The sequence below is a fragment of the Aulostomus chinensis genome, chromosome 6 (assembly GCF_037954235.1).
Source record: "Aulostomus chinensis isolate RoL2024-O1b breed Wild chromosome 6, RoL_Achi_v1.0, whole genome shotgun sequence".
NCBI lineage: Eukaryota > Metazoa > Chordata > Actinopteri > Syngnathiformes > Aulostomidae > Aulostomus > Aulostomus chinensis.
In genome coordinates, this window is record NC_141325.1 from 14,903,709 (window position 1) to 14,922,500 (window position 18,792).

An 18,792-nucleotide genomic window follows, 5' to 3' on the forward strand; every position below is an offset into this window, starting at 1 on the left:
ATCATGAAAAAAACCCTTTTAAATAAAAGTAAAGAAGAAGTAGCAATAAACCAACAAAGTGCAGTAACACTCCCCGTCAGGGATTTGAACCCTCATACCCAGCCTCCACATCAGATGTTTTTACCTGCACACATTTTGGCCTGGTTCTGCTAAACATTGTGAGTTTCATTGGTCCTAAACTGACATGACAGTGAACATGTACACCCAACTAGCAGCAAACATCATTTTAGCTGCAAAGTATTCCGTCATGTGAGGAATCTTCAGAAATCCACAGTGTTGTGACAACGACCAAACTTCACCAAGCGCATATGCTATTGTTTTATTACGTTTAAATAATTATATTGAAAAAGTTATATGCCCCTTCAGTTTATGCGTGAACCACCGCATGGGGAAGTTAAACCAAGAAACGCGGAAATTCCGGGTTTACGTGTTGCCCCTGAATACCGCATTACGACACATTCCTGTCATCCGAATGTAAGAGGACACCGCTTCCTGGTGTGTCCATAATAACGCTGGACTGATGAGAGAGACCCGGTAGAAGAGCTCAGTGTCCCCTGAGAAGGATCGTCCGGTTCTTGTGTGAAAGTAGTGTGAGTATTTATATGATCTATCCGTGAGGATGTTTCTGCGTCTGCGCGGTTCAAACGAGAGCTGATGCTGATGGTCAGTCTCACCGGGGGTGGATCGATACAACGTCCTCAAATATATTTAGAGATTTATTTTTAAAATTTTACCCGGGTTACTACATCTAATCTCTTTTGTGGAAGGTTTACATCTTAATGTGGTTTGTCACTGAGACTCGGGTAAACTTTGATCCGACTATTTATTGCCGTTGTTTCCTCCTACTCAGTCTTTCCTGGTGAGTTGCTGTCATACGTAGGAGGAGACTGCTGGTAATGGCATCTTACCTGGGATACATCTACTTTTCTGTGCGTTCACATGAACTGCGGTGGAGGCTTTAATTCATTTGAGACACCTCATCGTGCCAGTGACTTGCTCATTGTCAGATCAGGTGATCTCACATTGGTGAAGAACTTCTCATGCTGTCATAACTCAGAGCTGAATGTTGTTGTTTTGTCTTAGTTTAAAAAAAAAAAAAGCTGTTCTTCAGGTTTTAGCATTCTTATTTATTTATTCATGGTTTATCCATTAAGATTGCATTCTCGCTATTGTTAATCTTTTAGAATTTTTTTTGTGATTGGATCAAACATAAAATCCAATCACGTAACACCTTGATGGTGAGGATTTTTTTTTTAGACCTTTTGCACGTCATCAAAAACAAACCAGCAGATTATTTGAAACTTGAATATAGTTTTCAACTCTGTAATTCATCTCTACAAACTAATTAGGTCCCTCATATTCCTTTAAGATTTGTACTTAAAACATTTATACAACAAACTCAAATGGAGTTACAATCCTAAAAAAAAGGGGAATAATTTCAGTCCAAAGAGACAGTTACAGAATTTAAATAAGCTATTTTTTTTTAAAGATGAGAAACATATTTAAATAATTGAAATAATGATAGAGAACATGTATTTATAGGTGTCTTGATTCCAATCTGAAGGAGCCTGGAGCATAAAAGCTTTTTTTTTTTTTTTTACTTCCTTCCTTATATATAACGAGATCTATAAAGTAGAAGCCATTAGAACCTCTAAGTTACATTCCAACTATATATTACAACATCTCAGAATGGATTTAATGCCAAATTCCCAATTAATTGCTTGACTAAAACAGATAATACTTCAGTGATGATAGGATATTTGACACCGCGACCAACCAATATGTCTTGAACTAATTTCATTTCAACCAAATGAGACTTCAAGTCAGCTGAACGCGTTAAAGTGTCTACACGCAACCACAAACTCAATATGAACAGGAGGAATCATGTTTCCATGTCAATCAAAATACATAGTTATTTGTCAGGTTCATCGAAAGCCAACTCTATTAACCAAACTCAAATAATTGTCTCACTTTAAAAAAAAAAAAAAATCATTTTGTATAATTAGTGCCAATAATATACTTTGCGTTTTTTGAGGAAATTCCAGATCTGTACATGAAGCTGTTTGATTATAACTGTGGAAGGAGGACTTCCATCTTCATGTTCCTTTCAGTCACAAATATTGTTGTTAATTCTGCACCGTAACGTTACATATGTTCACTTGAACTATTCATGTTTTCACAGACGTGTACTCTGTGAGAGGAATGTCAGCCGTTAACAAATCGGTAGAAGATGGCGGCAGCTTCTTCTCATCAAAAGTCATCAACACTGTGTTTATCATCCTGCTGCTGGACCTGCTGGGATTCACTCTGATTTTACCTCTCTTGCCTTCAATTTTGGACCACTATGCACAAACGGGGGTAGATTGGTTTGAATTAATGTCTGCAAAAAACTTGATGTCTTATTGTTAGAGGTCTGTTGTGTTGAAATGCCTGTGTGAGCAGCAGATATGAACATTTGGTCAGCCCCCTGACTGTTATGGACATTCGGGCAACAAAGACGGTGCGCCACTCCCTCAGCTTAAGAAGAGGAATTTAAATGTTAAGACAATTTGATGCGATGCTCCTTTGAACAATGGGGGCTTTGTGGGAATATCTCATAAAAACTGACTTCTGGGCGATGAGATTTATGGTCTTGTCCTGTGCTGACTCACGCTGAAATGGCCTGTTTACTGGTGATTACTGCGTCCCTGCACGGCTGTTTATTTACTGTGTTTTCCCACTCGGCAGGATGTGGCGTATCAGTGGCTGCAGAGCGTTGTGGAATGGTTCAGGGAGGCAGTCGGTATTCCTCTGGAAAAGAAGTACAACAGTGTCCTATTTGGAGGTTTGGAGTTAGATTTTGCATGATATTATGACAGATTAAACACAGAAGTTTGATCATGCAGGATGATCGTCGATTTAATTTGTTGTCTTTGCTTTGCAGGTCTGATCGGATCGCTGTTCTCTCTGCTGCAGTTCTTGTCATCCCCTGTAACCGGAGCTCTGTCCGACCAGCATGGCAGGAGACCCCTGCTCCTTCTCACTACAGTGAGTACAACTCATTACAGTGTTTATTAAATGTCTGGACGCACCTAATCAAATTGCATTTAATTGTAACATTAAAAAAATCAGAATTAATTTTAAAAACTTTTACCGAAAAGGATAATTCCATTTAAAACAATCGGGTACATTAAGAGCTGAGGCTAACTCAGTCAAATGTAAAAAAAATAAATAACTAAAAAGATTTAAAAAAAATTTCCGTGTTAAAGTATCTGCCTCAAAATGAATAGACTCTTCCTTGGTTCATGCTGCACCCACCCACTAAATTTGGCCCAGTATAAAACAGACGCCACCTGAACATGTCAAGGCTGTATATGTTTATTTTGTACATTCATTCATAGAAAGACCCACCACTCTTTATATTTGCACAAGAAAATATTTTGGAAGCATGCAACAGTCGTGCCATCGTGACTCATCTGGTTCTAATTGTACCTCCTGTGTTCCAGTTAGGACTCATGTCCTCCTATGCAGTCTGGGCTGTTTCCCGGAGCTTCAGCATGTTCCTTTTGTTTCGAGTTATCGGGGGTGTTTGTAAGGGCAACGTCAGCCTTTGCACAGCCATCATGGCGGACCTGCCTTGCCCAAAAGCACGGAATCGAGGAATGGTAGGCACAGACTTTGTGTTGCCTGTGTATCTGCTGTTTTCTGTGCTGTTTTTGTTGTTGCTGTTGTTAAATATACAGGATTTCTCGGTCACAGTCACACCCATGGTGAGTCTGACCTTCACATTTCTTGCTGGTACTCCAGTTCATGCCGTCTGTTATATGATTAATTTCATTATGACTAGGCCATGATTGGTATCGCCTTCTCTCTGGGCTTCACTGTTGGACCTCTGATGGGTGCCTACCTCTCCATCGGCTCCAGAAACACAGACAATGTCTTCTACCAAATTCCAGCTCTGCTTGCCTTGGGCTTCAGTGCTGCCGATCTGCTCTTCATTTGGCTCATGTTGCCAGAAACACTCAGCAAGGACGTCAAGGTCAGTTTTAGAAACACTCTCGCTGCCGAATGGCAAACTTTGACAAATATAATCTTTTTTTTTTCTCCATATGTATTTTCTGTCCAAAACCAAATCATTAAGTGCTTTACTATAAAACAGAAAAAAACACTGAATATATATTTGTGGACTTTTACTTGCTGATACCAGAATAATAATAATAATAATAATAATAATACTGTGCCTCAAAGTCTAGAGGAGCTAAATGCATGGATGAGCTTTTTCTAGGCCTGCAGAGGGGAGGAATAATCTGATCTTGGTTAGCTGCCTGTCTCAGCTGGGGGACAACGTGTGCCTGAGGTCAGAGGGAGAACAGATACTACGCACTAATGTGTATTTCTACACAGTTTATGGAGGTGCTGGACAAGAAATATTCAACTGAATTATACTAACAAGAAAAGACCTGATACTGGCGTAGTCCTGTTTAGCTTAGCTTAAATAGTTGTTCTAAATATTGAATCATTTTCTTGCAGTTTCATTATTATTCATTTATATTTCACAGCTGTAAAAGTGTTGCATTTTGGGAGAATTATACACATCAGCACAGCGCTGATTTAAATGCTAATACTAATACTAATAATATATTTATGAAGGATGCAGAGCCGGCCCTACCCAATGTGGCGCCCTTGGCCAGATTTTATACGGGGTCCCCCTCCATCGGCGATTCACATACGCTTACAAAAGAAATCGAATAGCATTGTTTTTACTGTCGTCTTTAATTTATACAATTACACGTCACCCAATTTACATGCTTAACAAAATCTAAAATACAATATAAATACCCTTACCACAAAATAAATATCCTGTAAATAAGTGAATACATAATAATAATAATAATAATAATAGTCATAAATACTGTATACAACAATCAACATCAAATATCAAATTTAGGTAACCACACAGTTTGCACACAATAACTCCATACATACATAATTTATATTTACACTATGCAATAACTGTATACAAATTTTAAATGAAAATAACTATATACAAAAGCTCTATAAAATACCCGTACACAAGAGGGGATAAATTGACTGCTTGAGGCTGCTGAAGTTGTGAGAGCTGTTGATGGCCCAACATTTGCAGAGGCTGGAGTTAAATATCTCAGAAATACGTCTGAAGAGAGAAGAGGAGTGTTGCACTTATGATATAAGAATGATGACATCGGGGGGAAAAAAATGAAAAGCCTAGATACATGTGGTCTACTGTGCATGTATAATATACAATGTGTTGTTTCTGATATGCAGATGAGATTAGAAAGTGCAAATTCGGCCGATGTAGTCATTTTGACATGTTTACAAAGTTCTCTGGGGTCACATGGATAAATTCGCCCCTTGCCCACATAGCATACCGATCAGCCGGGGCAGGACTTATTTGGTATTGTCACTTTTTGTAATATTAATTCAGCATTGCTTTACATTTGACTCTATATTAGATTTTTCATTTTAAAAGTTAAGTATAGTATAGTAATAATGAGTTTCAATATTTTTTCAGTGTGATAATGTGAAAATCCATTCAGAACGATTGCATAATTCTTTACTGCTTTAGACATTCATTAAGTTTTGATCATCCATCCATCCATCATCCATCCATCTATCATTCCATCATCCATCCATCCATCCATCCATCCATCCATCCATCCATCCATTTTCTTCCGCTTATTCCTGTTAAGGGTCGCAGGGGGGCTGGAGCCTATCCCACCCTGGACAGGTCTCCAGTCCATCACAGGGCCAACACATAGAGACAAACAACCATTCACACTGACAGTCACACCTACAGTCAATTTAGAGTATCAATCAGCCTCGTCCCCTCTTGATGTCTTTGGACTGTGGGAGGAAGCTGGAGTACCAGAGAGAACCCACACAGGAACAGGGAGAACATGGAGACTCCACATAGAAAGATCCCGTGCCTGAGCTGGGACTCAAACCCTGAACCTTCTTGCTGTGAGGCGACAGTGCTGACCTCTGCACCACCGTGCCGCCCCAAGTTTTGATCATGGTGGTTGTTATTACACTCAAAATAACCCTCCAAAACACACTTCAATTTTTAACTTCATTGTTCCTAGAACAGCGACACTTGTCTTGCAACCAGGTGAACATTGAACACACACATAAACATAAGATGACAAAAACTTGTTCATTTGGAGTCTAAGCAGGTTATATAATTATTGTGTGGGTGGACTGAAGGGGTGTTCATCAACTGGATGATAGCAACCCTTTTTTCAACCATCAACATCCAACTCAATAATCAGTTGTTGAAAAATGATTGTTAAACACTCAAAAAGTTATTTCTCCTTATTGTTGAAAGGCTTATCAGTGGTTTTTTTTTTACTCAGTTGTATCAGACAGGTTCATTTATCTTGTTTTGTGTTATTCCAGGCTTCCTCTTCTGGGTTTGGGGACTCCTGGGATCTCCTGAACCCATTAGCTCTGTTCCAGTTTTCAGCTGTAACCAGAACAGAAGATTCACCTTCAAAAGAACGTGAGTACGGCACATACCCGACTCTTCTGTCCACCCACCTGTGCCATCTTGAGAGGATGTCTGATGAACAGTGGGGATGTCTCTACAGGAATGCAGAAACTCAAAGTTTTGGGTCTGGTTTACTTCTGCTACCTTTTCCTGTTTTCCGGTCTGGAGTTCACGTTGAGTTTTCTGACTCACCAACGTTTCCACTTTACTGGGTATGAACTCAGAGATAAAGCTGCGATCTTTGTCAGCTGCGTTAATGCGCCTCTCAGTTTTACGGTCATGTTTATCTTTAACAGCATGCAGCAGGGGAAGATGTTCTTCTTCATTGGGATCATCATGGCATTGATCCAGGGGGGCTACGCTCGCAGAATCAAACCTGGGCAGCAGCTGAAAGCTGTTCGTATGGTAAAAGCATTTTCTTCTTACGTGACTAATAGCTGCAGAACCGCAAATGCATTCCGACAATTTAAAAAAAAGTAAACTAAGTAGTAAATCACAACAAACAAATGAAAACAATATCAATTAAGGTGATAATTCTAAAAATAAACAATAATAAAAAGTTGTGTCCGACACGACTCAGGCTTGGGCCTCTAATAATAAAGTGGCAAAGGGGGAGATGAAAGGGAAATTTTTTAAAAAAGGAGTTATTTTACTACTTAAGAGTGGAAATTGACTGAAAAAGAGAGTCAGACTATGTGTAGTCACCCCTGCAACAAGAGTTCTCAGGTGTGTTTCCACTTTTCAAATTTGTGTTCTCTACAGTGTTTTTAATGCGAAATACGGAGTTGATCAGGCGATGCAAAATCTCAAAGCTGAAGCGTGAACTGTATTTTATTTGCTAATGTCAGCAGCATGCATAAAAATGTGGAGTTTTCTTTCACAGCTGAAATTAAAGTTCTATTGTTATAGAGAGTTTTGAACTGGTGCTTAAACTGGTGACAGTACCAGCTCACATGTGAGTAGCACCCGACCCTGATTATTAGTATCGACAGATAAATGTAAACGTTAATAATTCACATATTTAACAAAAAATTGCAGGCTTTTTTTTTGTCACAACTAGTTTTACATTGCTCTTGGTATTCAGATTCAGAAAACTATATATACTTGGTATAGAAGGTAAACAAATTTGTTTTTTTTTTTATTTTCTACGTGTAATTAAAAGGTCTTTAAAAGTCTTGAATTTTGAGAACACCTTGTCACTGAATTTTTTCGTCTGTTTTACAGGCCATCATAACGTTGATTCCAGCGTTTATTCTCATTGGGCTGTCACACAGTATAACAATGCTGTACATTGGCTTGGCATTATATTCTTTCGGTGAGTTTTTATTCACTCTAGTTGAATGGTAACACTGTTGATCTGTGCAATAATCCATCCTGGGTAAATCCCAAAACTAGTCAGGTCAAGTCAGTGTTATTATTATATCCCAAGATTGCAGATATGTGTAACCATCATGCGGCGCCTTCTACTCGTACACCTGACATGCCTCTTCTTGTTGCAGCGGCTGCAGTCGTGGTTCCGTGTCTCTCAGCGCTGGTCTCTGACCACGGTGAGCCATTCACAAAATCCCATTAATCTTTGTGTTTGTGCTATTTAAGTAACATGCTGTTGCTGATTAATTTATTTTTTATTCACGTGGATGTTCCTCCAGGCTCAGCTAGACAGAAAGGAACAGTGATGGGGATCCTACGTAGTTTGGGTGCCCTGGCCAGAGCACTGGGACCAGTTATATCATCCACTGGTAAGGAAGACAAATGATCATCATGGTAACAAATACTACTTGAATGATCAACTCAGCAGTTGTTGACAGATCGTTAGTTACAATTAGGCCTCGGGTTTGTATATGAAAAACCCTGGAAATTTGGTATTATATTTCACAGACTGATATTTGTATGCGGTATTTTGCTGCGTGAAAATCTTTGATTTTTTTTCCAACTCTCATATTTGCATTTTAGTTTACTGGATAGCTGGAGCAGAGACCTGTTTTCTCTTCTCATCGGCTGCTTTTGTTCTACCTCTGGTGTTGCTGAACACTGCCGCACACCTGAAGGAGGACTAAAGAAAATGAAGACAAAGAAAAACTATGTTTTCTCCCAACAAGAGATTTTCTGATGTTTTTAAGCTTCCTTGAATGTCATGATGTTTACATGTGCTGGGAGAGAGATGTACTGATTTATCAAGTGTAAACAACAAGCAAGGGGAGTTGCATGCTTTCTGCACTGGTCACCAAGGACGGTCTTTTATATTGAAGTAGTGAAACAAGATGATGATGATGCACCTGCCAAAGCAGAGAGGCTCTGTGGAATGGACATTACTGTTTAAACTTGTTATTGCAGTGCCTTTTATATGGACACTTGAGTCATATGGAAAGTCATATGGGTTGTAAATAACGTGCCTGTTATTTCATACTGCAGTATTTTATGAATCACTCCGATTTTTTTTTTATTTGAGGGAAGAGATTAATTTTGTTACAGACTTCAAATTTTTTACATCCTATTTTCTTGTAATTGCAATAAATGTACATGTGAATATATCTGCAGTGAATGAATCATTATTTTACTCAAATATCCTATTTTTAAAATGTTGTTTTCCTCTCCTTCATTGCAGAGGTAATTGAGGTAGTTGTACCAGAATTTAAAATTTAGTTTTATTTATTGTATTTCTTTTTTTTGTGTGGAAACTTTGTTCTTCCATGCCCATTGTAGTGTCGTTTTCACTTTAAACTGATATTCTTAGCTTGCAGCCTACCAATTTCCTCACAAAATAAATATTCCTTAACAAATATATGAGGAACTAATAAAATATGATGTGATTTCAAAATTTTGAAAAATTCTAGAATAAGGGATGTGTGGTAATATGAACAGATCATCAGCATTGATCAATATTTGTCTTTTAAAAAATATTGGTATCTATCTGATAGCTTATATTTATATCAGCTGTCTGCTCAAGTCTCATCTCATCATGTTGAGGAACTATTTTGGTCAACATTTGACTTCCAAATGCTTGCTCATAATGACAAAAAAATCCTGAATCATGCATCCCTAGTTAAACTGTTTAAAATGTGAACACAATATTTTAGAAAGATACATGAAAAAACAAAATAAACAAAAATCAAGTTATGACAGTTACAGTTATTAAAACTGATTCCCAGCCAAGTTTATGCCATGAGATCTTGTTTATATTAATTAAGGTGTTACAACTTGTAAAATATGGAACACTCATGCCTAACAGCTGTTTTATTTGAGGATCAGGCTCAGTCTTATTTTTTTTTTGAAAGAGTAACAAGTCAAATGTTGACATATATCTTTTATTAGAGTACACGATGCCTTTCATCATTGTAGCATGTGATCATTGTAAAACAGTACGCCGTGCTGCCAGAGGGTGTCGCTGTACGCACCGCACACGATGTAAACAGCTCAGTCAGGCTCAGCTAGCCGCTCTGCTAGCCCATCAAACAGGTTGCTTAGCCGGAGTATTATTGACTCAGATGAATGAAGAACCGCTGTAACAAGAAAAAATGACAACACAAGGAAACCTGAGTGAAGACACGGACATATGACTGCTTGTAGGAGAACTTGAAAATGGAGAAGGTATGTTATGAATACAACGTCACTGTTGTTTGTGTGTAGCTGGCTAGCTAGTAGACACATGCTACTGCTGCGTTAGCCGGACGAAGCTAACTTTTAGTCAGTTTTAGTCAAGTTGGGGCACATAAAAGTTAAAAGGTGCTTGAATGACACAAGTAAGCGCTTGACTAAGAATGTTTGACACTGGCGTTATGTTTTTAGCAGTTGTCTCTGTAGTTGTGACCATGTAGCCTGCTGTTTACTCAAATATAGCTCCCTTAAATACTTCAAGTTTTACGAGAATTAGAAGCTGCGCTAAGAGTCGATGCTAAATGAATAAGGGGGTGGTTGTCCGTCTAAAAAGCGACTGTATAGTAATGGCATTTATTAAAATGTATTATCCAACTGAACTGCAGCCAATGATAAGATTTATGATGAGTTGCCATCTGTCCTCAGGAAAATAAAATGTCATCTGCTGACCAGTCTTTTCTCTATTAACGCTAGAGGCGACAGAAAAACGAAGCTGCTGGTCCTTACAAGGACTCAGCACCTCAGCTGGCGTTGCCAAATCCCTTTGAGTCCGTCCAGAGTTCAAGAGGGTAAGTTAGACAGCTAATTACATTTTTACCCGGGATAATCACTTGGCCTAGTGGCTTGGATGCAAACAGACACTGCTCAGCCTGTTATTTTTGTCAATTTCTGAACTTTGACAAGGGATCGGTCTGGTCTGAGCCCCAAGCAGAACCTATCAAACATTAATGGAGTTGCAGCAGGAAATAGAGGTGATGTACCAAGGACTCGTGGTCATAACAGCAACCGTCATGCCAGAGAGTCCAGTGATGATGTCCTACAGAGAGAAAGGCCTATTTGGGATCCACAAGTAAAGGTTGCTTTCACTTTATGCAACAGTCTACCTCATGTAACAAACATTAATGCAAATAATTTTCAAACATCTCCACAGACATCCAAAAACAACAGTGATCCCACTGTGCAAGGCAGATCTATGGGCAAGAGATCAATTGATGCACAGGGAAGAGGTAACACAAACCAATCAAATAGAGTTACATGACTTGATTGCTTCTTGGTAGCCGACGGATCATTTTAACTTACCTCTTACTGTTTGTTCCATTTTTTTGTTGTCGATCCACAGGTGTTAGAGGTGCTAGATCGGCTCCGAACTCTGCGGGAAGGTCAAAACCTACCCAGACTAACTTGGTCCCATTTGAAGTGAAGATGGCAGATTTCCCAGAGTTAGCTGGTGTTTCACTGGGTAGAACAGGCACTCCAGTCATACAGAAAGAGTGCTGGGGGCCAAATCTTTCATCTGTGAGTCACCAGAGTCAAAAGCTGACATCTCTCAAGAAGGTGAGGTGTTCAGATATTAGATGTGAATGTTTATGATGACGAATTATTGCTGTGAAATTGCTTTTACTTCAAAATTCTATTGAGAAGACTGGTAGGAAAGAATCCCCAAAACTTCCGGCCCCCCAACAAGAAGTAGCTGATGCTGCACCAGACTCTACTGTCTCACCAGGTGGGTTGATAATTCCCTGTTGTCATTCTTTCCAAATAATACTTTGGCTATTGACTTTCTGATTGTTTTATGAGCAGTTCAGGCTGTGGTTACTTCCTGGGCTAACGTTGCCTCTCAGCCTCCAAAAAAACCTGCTCCTAAAGAGACAATAATCGGCAACCACACGCAGGTTAGTAGATTTTTTTGGCTTTGAGTTCAACTGCGAGTTCAACCAGTTACCGAAAGAGGAATTAGAAGAAAAACCCACAGATTTTAGAACTGTGTCGCACTTGGTTCTGTGGCAGAGACGTCACACATGAAGAATGTTAACACTTGAATTTAGCTTAGCAATTCACCAACATTGATCCCAGTCATCCAGATTTGAATTGCCTTCCTTAGTTATGTCACTCCAACAGTTCTAGGTTATGAATAGAAGCTCCAGCACATGCAGTATACATTGTGGCTGTATTTGTGTGTCCTATCAAGTTATGACAGCAGATCAGGGGTTAGCCTTACTTCATTAGCTCCATAGACTGTAACTTTTCAGAAAAAAAATCTTATTAGGGAAAATGCTGACAACATTACTATGGCTGTTGACTCTGTTAACACTATCATCCACTTTTGGCAATGAGATTCCAGGGAAATATTATTTTAAATTTTTGTGTTTTGAATATTGTCAGATGGAGGATGTGGCTGCAGAGCAGGAAGAGGGAGCCACAATGAAGAAGAAACGCAAGAAAAAGAAGAAGAAAGCTAAAGGTGCCGGTGAAGATGCTGAATTTGAGTCAGAAGAGCCATCGGTTTACCAGGAGCCTCCAAGGTTTGAGGTAAATATACAGTCTAATCTTTAAACCCAGTTATCCTGGTGAGTGTATATGTTTATTTAGAGAAGCCAAGAAAGATTGAATAATGTCGTTTCCTGGTGTTTAGGATGAAGAAGAGTTCCCAGGCTTGTGTCCTGCTTTAACTGGGACTGATAGATTGACAACCAGCAACAAAGCTACAAAGTTATGCAATGAGGTACACAGCAATCAGTCCCTTTATTCCTCACTGATTTTACTATGAGCCATGAAGTTTTTTTAGATTTTAATTTGCGGAATTGTTGGTTGTGTTTTCCAGGAAAACCAAAGAGATCAGTTCAATGATCAGAACAAGGAAAAGTCTGCAGCAAAATCTCAGCCTGCGGAGACCGCTAAGAAAGGGCAGGTTTGTAATTTTCTCTTACAGGTCAATAGATTTGCTTCACTATCTGTTGAAAAAACCAAAACATGCATTGACCCTAGTAGCTTATAAATCAGTTTGTTAAATTTCCTTAGAAAGTTGAGAAGCTCTCTGGAAAGAAGAGCAAAGCTCCTGTTCAGCTGGACTTTGGAAACATGTTGGCCGTCCTTGAAAAGAAGCAACAATCACAGAAAGATAAACAAGACACAAAGCCAGTCATCTCAGGTGTGTGACATTCAACATCATATGTGTCAGTACACATTACCTTAACTGGAGAATGAGTCTCAACATTTTCCTCTAGTTGGTGGAGGACTTCCTGTCATCCAAAAGCAACCAGCAGCTCAGAAGAAGCCTCCCTGGCAGCAGGACAAAATAGCACATAATCCTCTTGACTCCACAAGCCCTTTGGTGAAGAAAGGCAAGCAGAGAGAAGTGCCCAAAGCCAAGAAACCAACTCCTCTTAAGAAGGTAAAGCAGTTCACTCTCTCTAAAACAAATACAAGCATATTAGAGACTTATCAGTTATTTTCTGTCCAGGTCATCTTGAAAGAAAGGGAGGAGAGGAAACAGAGACGTTTGCTTGAGGAGAGAGGCCTCCTGCCTGAGAATGAGTCCACAGCTGCCATTGATACCACTGAAGAAAATCAGTGTGATACAAATCCTGCAGGTAAGAGCAAGTTTGTGAAATGTAAATCTAAATCAGAGGTCCTGTTCAGACCTGCTATTAAGATGAGTCCTGAGCGATCTGATCACAGGCAAACAGCATAGGCAAAGGCGGGAACACATTCAGGATGCACGGGTATCACTGAAACCACATTCTAGTTGTGGTGTTGGTGCTAATAAAGGACAGCCTCATCACCCAAAGATCTTGGTTTTACCAGGAGTACATGAATGGCAGCTTATTTCTATTGCAATTATGCAATATCTGTAATTTTGTAAAGCCTATAGAGATATCACCTGTCCTTTGAACATCTTCGGTGGTTTGGTTTGCCAGGAACAAGCCAAAGATCAAACTCAGCCTCTGTTATTATGATTTCTTCGTCTAAAGCTTTTAATTTCTGACTCACAGGCCCAGTAAATCTCTCTCTCTCTCTCTCTCTCTCTCTCTCTCTCTCTCTCTCTCTCTCTCTCTCTGTCTCTGTCATTGTTGAGAGGACACATTACATAGAGCATAGAGAAAAATAAACTTGAAATGGATACTGTTTTTAAATTTTTCCATGACTCAACACTGCATGTGTTCCTTGTAATGAATAAAAATTCTTGCATAGCAAATGAAAATAATGTAAGTTTTTATTTACGTATAGAGAGGGCAAGTGAGAGCCAATGACAAGTGGTCACTCTCGATGCATTTTAAAGTGAACTCTTATATTAAGAGCTGTCCACTTGTGATCGGATCCCCCAGGATGCATTGAAATGTCTGGTCTGAGCCGGTCTAGCATTCCTGTTTTCAGTAATCCAGAATATTTGGTTTGGATATCAGATGAGGAGATCAGTGCCATTGATGGTGTCGATGACGGGCCAGAATTAAATGACACAGATGAGGTTGTGAGTGGAGGTGAAGGAGAATCCGACATAAAGGAGACTGTTGAGCTACAGACCACTTCAACCATTCCCAACTCCACTGATCTACCCAAAATCCACAGCAGAAAATTCCGAGAGTAAGTTGTAAAAATGTATGCTTCTCTGAACTCTTAGTGACATTGCGGTGGCTTTGTGGTCACAGTTTGTGTGTTAATTGTCAGGTACTGCAGCCAGATGCTGAGCAAAGACGTGGATGAGTGTGTGACCACTCTGTTAAAGGAGCTGGTTCGTTTCCAGGACCGCTTGTACCAGAAGGACCCCATGAAGGCTCGCATGAAGAGACGGATCGTAATGGGTCTCCGAGAGGTCCTGAAGCACCTCAAACTCAGGAAGGTCAAATGCGTCATCATCTCACCCAACTGCGAGCGCATTCAGTCTAAAGGTACTGTCCTTCCGCAAGCTTATGGCCCCCATCAACATTAAAAAGCAACAGCAGCACTGTCAAGGTTTATCTTGTCATGATGTAATAATGGCAGCTGTGTGTACATACCAGCTTAATGCCTGTTTCATGTGCAGTCTTAACGTGACATTTATAGATGTGTACCCGCTGAAGCTCACGATTCATTAAAACATGATATGGATCTCCATGGAAACGTCTTTTGCAGGAGGTCTGGACGAGGCTCTTCACACCATCATTGACACTTGTCGTGAACAAGGTGTACCCTTCGTCTTCGCCCTTTCACGCAAAGCTTTAGGCCGCTGTGTCAATAAAATGGTGCCTGTCAGCCTGGTGGGCATCTTCAACTACGATGGTGCACAGGTTAGCTCCGCACACACACACACACACCTACACACACACATACAAATATCGTCAACGTCATCACAACTAGCCTTGTAGTCTTGTTTACCGGCTTGTTAGCAACCACAGTTTTTAAGACACTTCAAAATTTTCCACGGTAGTGTGGTATTTACTGACAGATTTTTTTTCCACAGAACATAACATGATAAGATCTTAAGCTAGCGTGAAATCCCATTAGCTTTGAGGCAAAGGAACCAGACGTTCAATAATGCTAACTTAAGGACAAGGAAAGTGGATGATTGAGGACTTTTTATCTGTTCACTTAGGATGTCTACCACAAGATGATCGAGTTGTCCTCTGAGGCCAGGAGGGCGTATGAGGAGATGATGTCCAGCCTTGAACAGACGGGCCAGGCAGAGGCCGAGCCAGAAGTGAACACTGAGGAGCTGCAGATGAGCAGCCAGACTGTGGCTGAAGAGCCTGCACTTTACACCACACAGCTGGAGGAACCAGAATACAGTAAGTTCCCGTACCAACATAATGCCAATGAACACAAGAAGTCAAATATTCGTCAACTAAACTTCCGTACATTGTTTTCATCTTCCAGTGAAAATCTGGAAGAAAATGTTGGAGAACGACTGCAACCACAAGTTTTTGAACTTTGAGGAGCAGCTAAGCGCCATGCACTTGGATGGTGAATGTTATGAAAACACGGATGAGGATAAGAAGAGTTGACAGTGGTGACGCCGTTCGTGCCTCAATGAACCCACTGATCACCAGCATGCAGACGTCCCTCTGCAGACACAGTTTACAACCTCGAGGAGGCCACAACCTACCAGGATGTACTGTAATTTGTCATTAAATGTGAAAAAATGGGATTCATTTTGCTAATTGCAATGAATTAATTTATCCTCCTGTGGGTTTTTTTCTTCGATAATCCACCCTCCCGTGTTTTTTTTTTTTTTTAAAGCTACAGTAATATTTTGAGTTAAATTAAGCAGAGCTGTATATTTTAAGTGTATGAAGAGTTTATAAAGAGGAAGACTTAATAAACCAAACCAGTCACTTGAGGAGAACCCACAATATGAATGTAAACCACGATGTCTGTGAATAAGCCTGGAGATCCACTAGAACATTTATATACTGAATTTGCCGAGGACTTCGACGCCATGGAAACCACTATACATGTTGTACGTCAGCCATGGATATCACGTCCTACTGCACGCCCTGTTTAGCCGTGTTTTCTTTTTTCCTTTGGTAGTTTAAGAGCAGTAGAGAAATTACTTGAGTGTTCATACGACTTTGAGCCTGTAAATTGGTTGGTTATTCAGTGTGTTTCAAAAAGTTAAGTTTGTGAATGTTTCAAAGATTATAGGCGGGAGAAGCAAATCTTTCAGGTCATGTATACGCATGAACTGTAAGAGCAGGGGGAAAATCCATATTTAAATACATCAACATTCCAAATTTCAGTTTTTCTCAAATATTCACAAAGCACTTGTCTGTCAGTTTGTGAATAGTGTTTTTTTCTTTCCTTAAACCTTAAAGCTTTCTTTGGTATTCACTAAGTGTACTTCACAGGGTTAATCTCGCGAACATTGAAATTATTTCTGAACATTTCCACAAGCTTAAAACCTTATTGACTCCAGTTAAGCCACCAAGCTGCCCCTTGATTCATTTTAGAGTTAAAAAAAAAGAAGGAATGTATTTAAAATGAAACCCTTGTTTTGATTTGTGTCAGACTACCAGAGCTCTTTGTGTCATTTGTTGTACTGCATCGAAGAAAAAAAAGCATATTAATGTAACATTTCCGGCTTGCCTCGCATTTCTGTTTTGCCACACTTAAGAGCTGAGGGTGAGCTTGATAAGCTAATGTCGAAATTTTTTTTAGAGATATTCGGGGGGGGGGGGGGGACAAAAAACAAGCAATAAATGAACAAAAGTTTTAAAGGGCAAAGTGATTGATGCTGAAGTACAAAATTGTTTCGACAAAAACTGGAAGCGTACTTGCTGATTCAAACATTTCAATGGTATGATGGAGGCACAGTGATTGATCATGTTGTAAAGAACTGTATTGTGAATGCTTGGATGTTGAATAAGTTTGTCACTGAAAGTTTTTGGAATTCTGTTTCGGTATAATTAGTAGGACGTTGATTCTATTGCACAAAAAAAAAACGGCCATTTGGACATGTTGTAACAGGAAAAAGACGTCAATCATCACTGCTGTCCATCTTGGTATGTTTTTCCAGGGCCTGGATGTCGGGACATTTGGCTGCTTTGAACCGAAATGTTGACCATGTCTTTCCTGCTATTGCAAGTCGTAATGTCTGGACTAGTGGTTATGTCTCTTATCATGATGCAACTGGAAAATAAAGCAAAGAAATTTCGCCCCATGCCTGGGAAGTAAAAGCTTTGTGCAGGTAAACACACAAACAGCAAAGTGTCTCACATCCTGGAGATAACTAATAACATATTTATGATTGTTGGATCCAAACGGAAATTTCAAAAAGAATTGGACTCTTGGAAGTTGGGCATTTGAATTAAAAGAACTATAGGTGTTCTGGTGCAGGAGGCAAATGGTTGCCTTCCAGGTAGCTGTCAGTTTCTGGTCTTCGCTGACCATATTTGGTTTTGTCCTTGTTTAACTCCCCATACCTATTTATCAAGTGGTTAAAGGTAAATTGCGTTGAGCTATTAAACTGTGACATAATAGGAATTATGAATCACATGGGGATATTTTGAAATCTTAAGGGGTTTTATCCGAATAGATAAACTTGTTTTATTTTTAATCACATAATTGAGAGATATTGTAAAGATGTATAAAGTAGAGTTGCGAGCTGATTTATCTATATCTTTATTTATTTTGTCCCAATTTTATCTAAAAATAATAAACAAGGATGATTACAGGCAAAGGTGGCACGGTGGTGCAGTGGTTAGCACTGTCGCCTCACAGCAAGAAAGTTCCGGATTCGAGTCCCGGCTCCAGCACTGGATCTCTCTGTGTGGAGTCCCCATGTTCTCCCTGTTCCTGTGTGGGTTCTCTCTGGTATTCCAGCTTCTTCCCACAGTCCAAAGACATCAAGAGGGGACGAGGCTGATTGATACTCTAAATTGACTGTAGGTGTGGCTGTGAGTGTGAATGGTTGTCTGTCTCTATGTGTTGGCCCTGCCATGGACTAGTGACCTGTCCAGGGTGAACCCCGCCTCTCACCCCTAGTCACTGGGATAGGATCCAGCCCCCCCCCCCTCCCCCCGCCACCCTTAATAGGAACAAGAAGAAGACAATGGATGGATTACAGGCAAGAATTTTTGTTTTTCATTAGAGCCTGAGTTAATAAAAGTGTGAATAAGTTAGCACAAATATTTTATTCAGTTTTGTCCATTTATTCATCTTAAAAGATTACATTGCTTTGACGGATGAAAAAGTGGTTAATTCTAACCACTAGTTGTTCAGATTTAATCTGACAGGAGACTAAAAGAGGGGCCAGCAACTGGGAATGGAAAAAAAGATCATTTTTACTAGTAGATCATTTTTATTGTTATTATTGTAGTCATAAAAAAGATGGTGAAAATTATTATTAAAAATACACAGCTTGCTGCTGTACATAACACTAAATTGTCTTTTTATTTAGCACACGATATTTGAACCAAAGTACAGTACTTTAAAACTCA

At 39.6% G+C, this 18,792-nt stretch overlaps 2 protein-coding genes across 6 annotated transcripts; both read left to right on the forward strand.

Moving 5' to 3' along the window:
• The first annotated feature begins 448 nt into the window (after positions 1–448).
• On the forward strand, positions 449–9,054 carry LOC147260231 (solute carrier family 75 member 1-like). Of its 4 annotated transcripts, none has more exons than XM_086206702.1 (14): positions 462–590; positions 851–1,012; positions 2,183–2,358; positions 2,728–2,824; positions 2,924–3,027; positions 3,486–3,644; positions 3,827–4,018; positions 6,415–6,517; positions 6,606–6,717; positions 6,802–6,910; positions 7,730–7,820; positions 8,005–8,052; positions 8,155–8,244; positions 8,459–9,054. In XM_086206702.1, exons 2-14 carry the CDS (start codon positions 940–942, stop codon positions 8,560–8,562), a joined length of 1,458 nt encoding a protein of 485 aa, XP_086062828.1. In that variant the 5' UTR covers positions 462–590; positions 851–939; the 3' UTR covers positions 8,563–9,054. The 4 variants fall into 4 exon arrangements, with proteins under 4 accessions (XP_086062829.1, XP_086062828.1, XP_086062830.1 ...); XM_086206704.1 differs by having other exon boundaries at positions 851–929; XM_086206705.1 differs by having other exon boundaries at positions 851–893.
• Positions 9,055–9,890: 836 nt separating this feature from the next.
• LOC147260232 (selenocysteine insertion sequence-binding protein 2-like) lies at positions 9,891–17,505 on the forward strand. Of its 2 annotated transcripts, none has more exons than XM_086206706.1 (18): positions 9,891–10,093; positions 10,574–10,668; positions 10,784–10,955; positions 11,031–11,106; positions 11,220–11,434; positions 11,522–11,603; positions 11,681–11,772; positions 12,263–12,409; positions 12,513–12,602; positions 12,702–12,788; positions 12,899–13,028; positions 13,105–13,271; positions 13,341–13,470; positions 14,284–14,461; positions 14,546–14,766; positions 14,990–15,144; positions 15,450–15,642; positions 15,731–17,505. In XM_086206706.1, exons 1-18 carry the CDS (start codon positions 10,085–10,087, stop codon positions 15,856–15,858), a joined length of 2,367 nt encoding a protein of 788 aa, XP_086062832.1. In that variant the 5' UTR covers positions 9,891–10,084; the 3' UTR covers positions 15,859–17,505. The 2 variants fall into 2 exon arrangements, with proteins under 2 accessions (XP_086062832.1, XP_086062833.1); XM_086206707.1 differs by having other exon boundaries at positions 10,784–10,949.
• The last annotated feature ends 1,287 nt before the right edge of the window (positions 17,506–18,792 follow it).

Coding starts and splice junctions, on each gene's coding strand:
- LOC147260231 (XM_086206702.1), top strand. CDS start 940: ATGAACTGCGGTGGAGGCTTTAATTCATTTGAGACACCTCATCGTGCC. Junction 6,718..6,801: donor CAACGTTTCCACTTTACTGG/GTATGAACTCAG, acceptor TATCTTTAACAG/CATGCAGCAGGGGAAGATGT. Junction 8,053..8,154: donor AGCGCTGGTCTCTGACCACG/GTGAGCCATTCA, acceptor ATGTTCCTCCAG/GCTCAGCTAGACAGAAAGGA.
- LOC147260232 (XM_086206706.1), top strand. Junction 11,604..11,680: donor AGACTCTACTGTCTCACCAG/GTGGGTTGATAA, acceptor TTTTATGAGCAG/TTCAGGCTGTGGTTACTTCC. Junction 13,029..13,104: donor CACAAAGCCAGTCATCTCAG/GTGTGTGACATT, acceptor ATTTTCCTCTAG/TTGGTGGAGGACTTCCTGTC.